The sequence below is a fragment of the Microtus oregoni genome, unplaced genomic scaffold (assembly GCF_018167655.1).
Source record: "Microtus oregoni isolate MIOR12 unplaced genomic scaffold, Mior012 000031F_ref0000149, whole genome shotgun sequence".
Classification (NCBI taxonomy): Eukaryota; Metazoa; Chordata; class Mammalia; order Rodentia; family Cricetidae; genus Microtus; species Microtus oregoni.
The window spans coordinates 12,732,619-12,736,874 of NW_024543090.1; the positions used below are offsets into that span (position 1 = coordinate 12,732,619).

Genomic DNA, 4,256 nt, shown 5'->3' on the forward strand with positions numbered 1-4,256 from the left:
CTGGGGACATACTGATCTGGATGACCATGTTGCCACTGCGGCCACGATGATGTTGGGGATAAAGCTGCTGCCATGTCTGGATCCCTGGTCCCATTACAGCTGGGATCTGTATTGATGATCATGTCCAAAGTTCCTACAGGAGGCTGTAAGAGCCATGCCAGTTTCACCTTTCACTGGACCTGGGATAGAGGCCTATGCCCCTCACTGGACACTGAAACAGGAGAGCTGGCTCTACCCCTCATGGGAGAGCTGCCCCCTCCTCGCAATAAAGAGGACCTGATTGCATGGGACTAGGAGAGCTGGCTCTGCCGCTTGCCTGGGTGAGGGCTGGTTCCAGTGGACTGGAATGACCAGCACCGTTACCACTCAGACCCACATTCTGGACCTTGGGTTGGCCCATCCTAACATCTACACTACCTAGGATCTACTGGAGCATTTGAAGGGACTGGTCCTATGGAATACTAGCCACAGAATCCCCATGACTCCTGACAACAGCAGAAACTCTGAGAGGAGTTTTGGTAAGAGTCCATTAATGATGGTGTGCTAGAGGCCAGAGACCTTGAACCATACCTATGACTCATTAGCAATGAATATTTGAAGGTAGGGCAAATTGAACACCAGAACTCCCAATGCACTAGGAGGAACAAAGATGTGTTAGATATGGGAAAGATGAGGGAGAAAGGTGGGGTTTTGTTTGTTTTATTTTATTTTAATTAATTTGGAGGGATTTTTGGGAGGTGATGCTGCAGGGATTAGAGATAGGCATGGGGAGATTGAGAGGTGAATAAGATTGGGGCGCATGATATAAAATTCCTGAAGAATCAATAAACAATTACGTTATGTATAAAAATAGATTTATACAATAAATATCAGCTTGCTCATTCTTAGAAAAACTGTCTCAGATCATATCAAATTACTAAATTCAAGCATCCAAATATATATGTCAGTAACCTCTAGAAAAATAAATCTGAAAATTTTTTAATACTCTATTCCAGTTGCTATCCTGGAGTTTTATATTTTCTCAATCTGAAAACTTTAATATTTGTTAACTAAAGGAAAATGTCTGTAATTCAAGAAGAAGAACAACAACATTAACAACAAGAACAAGAAGAATGACAAGAACAAAGACAAAAGAAAAATGCAGAGCTCAATAAAAATCAATAAAAAATTGCAAATCCCCCCAAAAATTGCAAATCTCAAACAAATGAAAACAAGAAAGAGATGTATATTCACATAGAAATAGGTGCAGCTACTGAGTGCTAGAACAAATTTTCTGTATAGTTAGGAGTTTCCAATTGATGACCCTCATAAGTCTGTGGAAGGCTCACCAAGTTCTGCACACAGAGCTTAGATGGAACACAGTAGCACAGTAGGAAAGTCACTGAGCACATAGACCTAAGGTGGCAAGCATGAAATCACAATGGCAAGATCCAGGGGCTGGCTTAGTGCAGGTTTTTGATGCATTCCTTCTGAAACCACCAAATCACCATAAAAACCACACATCAATGAACAATATGACAATAACTTTATGAAGTGTTCCATTAATCTATTAAATTGGTTGCTTATAAATAGTAAAGTGTGTGGGTAGACTACTGGAGTCTGTTACAAACTCATTTTCACATTTCATTTGCTGTGAACTTTGGGCCCAATGCAGATAAAAAACATTTAGATTGATAAGGTATTCTTGAAATCCACAAATGAAGATAATAAAAGGACATATGAGTCTATATCCCTCATAGCTACATTTGGTAACCTATTCTAAAAATCATCAATAAGGGATTCTTTAATGGAATTTAATGGAAATATGAGTTTCATTAAATAAAAGGTCCAGGTACATCTGTTGTTACTAAATCTCACTCTGGACCTGGAGCTTTTGATCCAAAATTTTTAAAGGAAAAATGGCCATGAAACAGAAACCAGGAATGTTGTGTCTATCTTAATGTTTGTCATGTGAGCAAAGCCTGGGACTTTTATCACAATGATACTTGCAGCTGACCTGGGACATGGAGGAACTGAAAGGAGAGAATGAGAACAAGGAAGGAAACTCTAAAAAACTTAGTGGTCCCAAATATTTGTACATTACCACTAGAAATGTATATTAAGTGTTTTGATTCTACACTTGCATCTATCTTAAAACAAGAGCATTTTACCATCCAAATGTCACCCAAACATCTCTTTGCATTATGAGAAGACAAAATAAAAAAGGAAGATGAAAAATAGGAAAAAAAGTTAAATATTAAATGTCTTTGAGTAGTCTACTATCAAATCAGCAGAAGAAAAGATCAACATGTTTCTTTGGCACATTTTTGTTGTTCCAAACATAACTCACAAAGTTTCTACCCAAGCAATACTTATGTAAGACTCTGATGTGCATTTAAAAGTTCTATATTCCTTGCTTAACTGCAAAAGTCCAAAAGAGAAGAAAAGGCAGCATGATGGTGCACACATGGAAAAATGATTCAGTTCGATAATTCTTATATAAACGCTATGTGGAATGCAACAAGAAGTCTCTATTTTTCACAAACAGTTCTATTCAAAATTAGAAACAGAGTCTAGAGAGATGGTTCACCTTTAAGAGTGTACACTATCCTTTAAGAGGGCCCAAGATTGGTTCCCGTCACCTAGTTCAGGTGGTTCAAAACAACATATAACTCCACCAGCAGCATATCAAATGCTCTCTCCTAGGCTCCAGAGGTACCTGCCCTTACATGTGCAAAGACATACACATACAAACATACTCTTAAAATACAAATAATTTTGAGAGAAAGAGAGAGATACAGAGAGAGGTTTTTCCTCTTCTAAAGACCTTAAAGTAAATATCCATCTTCTTTATGTGTAAGAATTTCCTTAGGAATTGAGCTCATTATATTTTAATATATGTAATATATATATATTAACATAAATAAATATATGTTATATATGTAATTAGTATTTTAATAGGATATTGTCACTCATTACTAAGTACAGGACAAAATAGCATATATATTATAGATAAACATGTAAAAATAGGCAAAGAAATATTTCTTCTCAGAAATATGTTGCAGTGAATTTCTGTACTCAGTTAAGACTGTTCACAGGTCAGGTGTTTAAGAATTTGTCTATAGCCCATTAGCTTGCTGAATCCTCTCACCACTGCCATTTTCATTTCTTGATTCCTCAATGTGTAAATTATAGGATTCAGAAAAGGAGTGACAATTGCATCAAATATGGCCAGAAACTTATCCAAGTGTGTGTAAGAAGAAGGCCATGTATAGAAAAACATCACAGGACCAAAGAATAAGACCACCACAGTCACATGAGCTGAAAGTGTAGACAGAGCCTTGGAAGAACCACTTGAAGAATGTTTCTGAACAGTAAATATGATGACAATGTAGGAAATGATCAGAATGAAGAAGGAGCCCACAGACATGAATCCACTATTGATTGATACCAGTAATTCCAGTCTGTATGTGTCTGTGCAAGCAAGTTTGATGAATCTGGGAAAGTCACAGTAGAAGCTGTCCAAAACATTTGGTCCACAAAATGGTAAGTTTACTACAAAAGCCATTTGAACCAGAGAATGCATACATCCAACCACCCAGGAGGCCACTGAAAACAAGATGCACATCTTTGGGCTCATAATGGTCAGATAATGGAGAGGTTTACATATGGCCACATATCTGTCAAAAGCCATGGCTATAAGTAAAACCATTTCTACACCACCAATGACATGGATGAAGAAGATCTGAGTAATACAGCCTCTAAAGGAGATGACTTTATACTTTCTGAATAGGTCATAAATCATCTTGGGGGAAGTGACAGAAGAAATACCCAAGTCAATGAAGGAGAGATTAGCCAACAGAAAGTACATGGGAGAGTTTAAATGAGGGTCAGAAGCCACAGCGAACACGATGAGGGAGTTTCCTGTCATGCTTGCTATATAAAATGTGGAGGAGAACACAAAAAGGAACAATTGAATATTCCAAGAGTTGGTGAGTCCCAGGAACACAAACTCTGACACCACAGACTGATTCACACCTTCCATTGTCTTTGATGGCAAGGCTACCTGAAAGAGGAAATAGGGAAAACTGCATATTACAATTGTACTAATAGAATAGGAGAAACTCCAAGTTATGAAAGTCTATTTTCACCTAAACATTACAACTAACCCAAAATAAAACAGCTATGATTACAAGCTCAATTTAAGCAATCATAACAGGATTGCAAATTAAAACTATAGTGAACTATGACATGACACATGTGAAAAGAGACTTTTT

General features: G+C 37.4%; 1 protein-coding gene across 1 annotated transcript; it reads right to left on the minus strand.

Annotated features, from left to right (window-relative positions):
* Positions 1-3,061: 3,061 nt before the first annotated feature.
* Positions 3,062-4,027, minus strand: LOC121465730 (olfactory receptor 4F3/4F16/4F29-like). The gene has a single exon (XM_041679098.1). It carries the CDS (start codon positions 4,022-4,024, stop codon positions 3,062-3,064), a length of 963 nt encoding a protein of 320 aa, XP_041535032.1. The 5' UTR covers positions 4,025-4,027.
* Between the last annotated feature and the right edge of the window lie 229 nt (positions 4,028-4,256).

Bases quoted from the DNA above. Each gene is read 5' to 3' on its own strand.
- LOC121465730 (XM_041679098.1), bottom strand. From the start codon at position 4,024: ATGGAAGGTGTGAATCAGTCTGTGGTGTCAGAGTTTGTGTTCCTGGGA.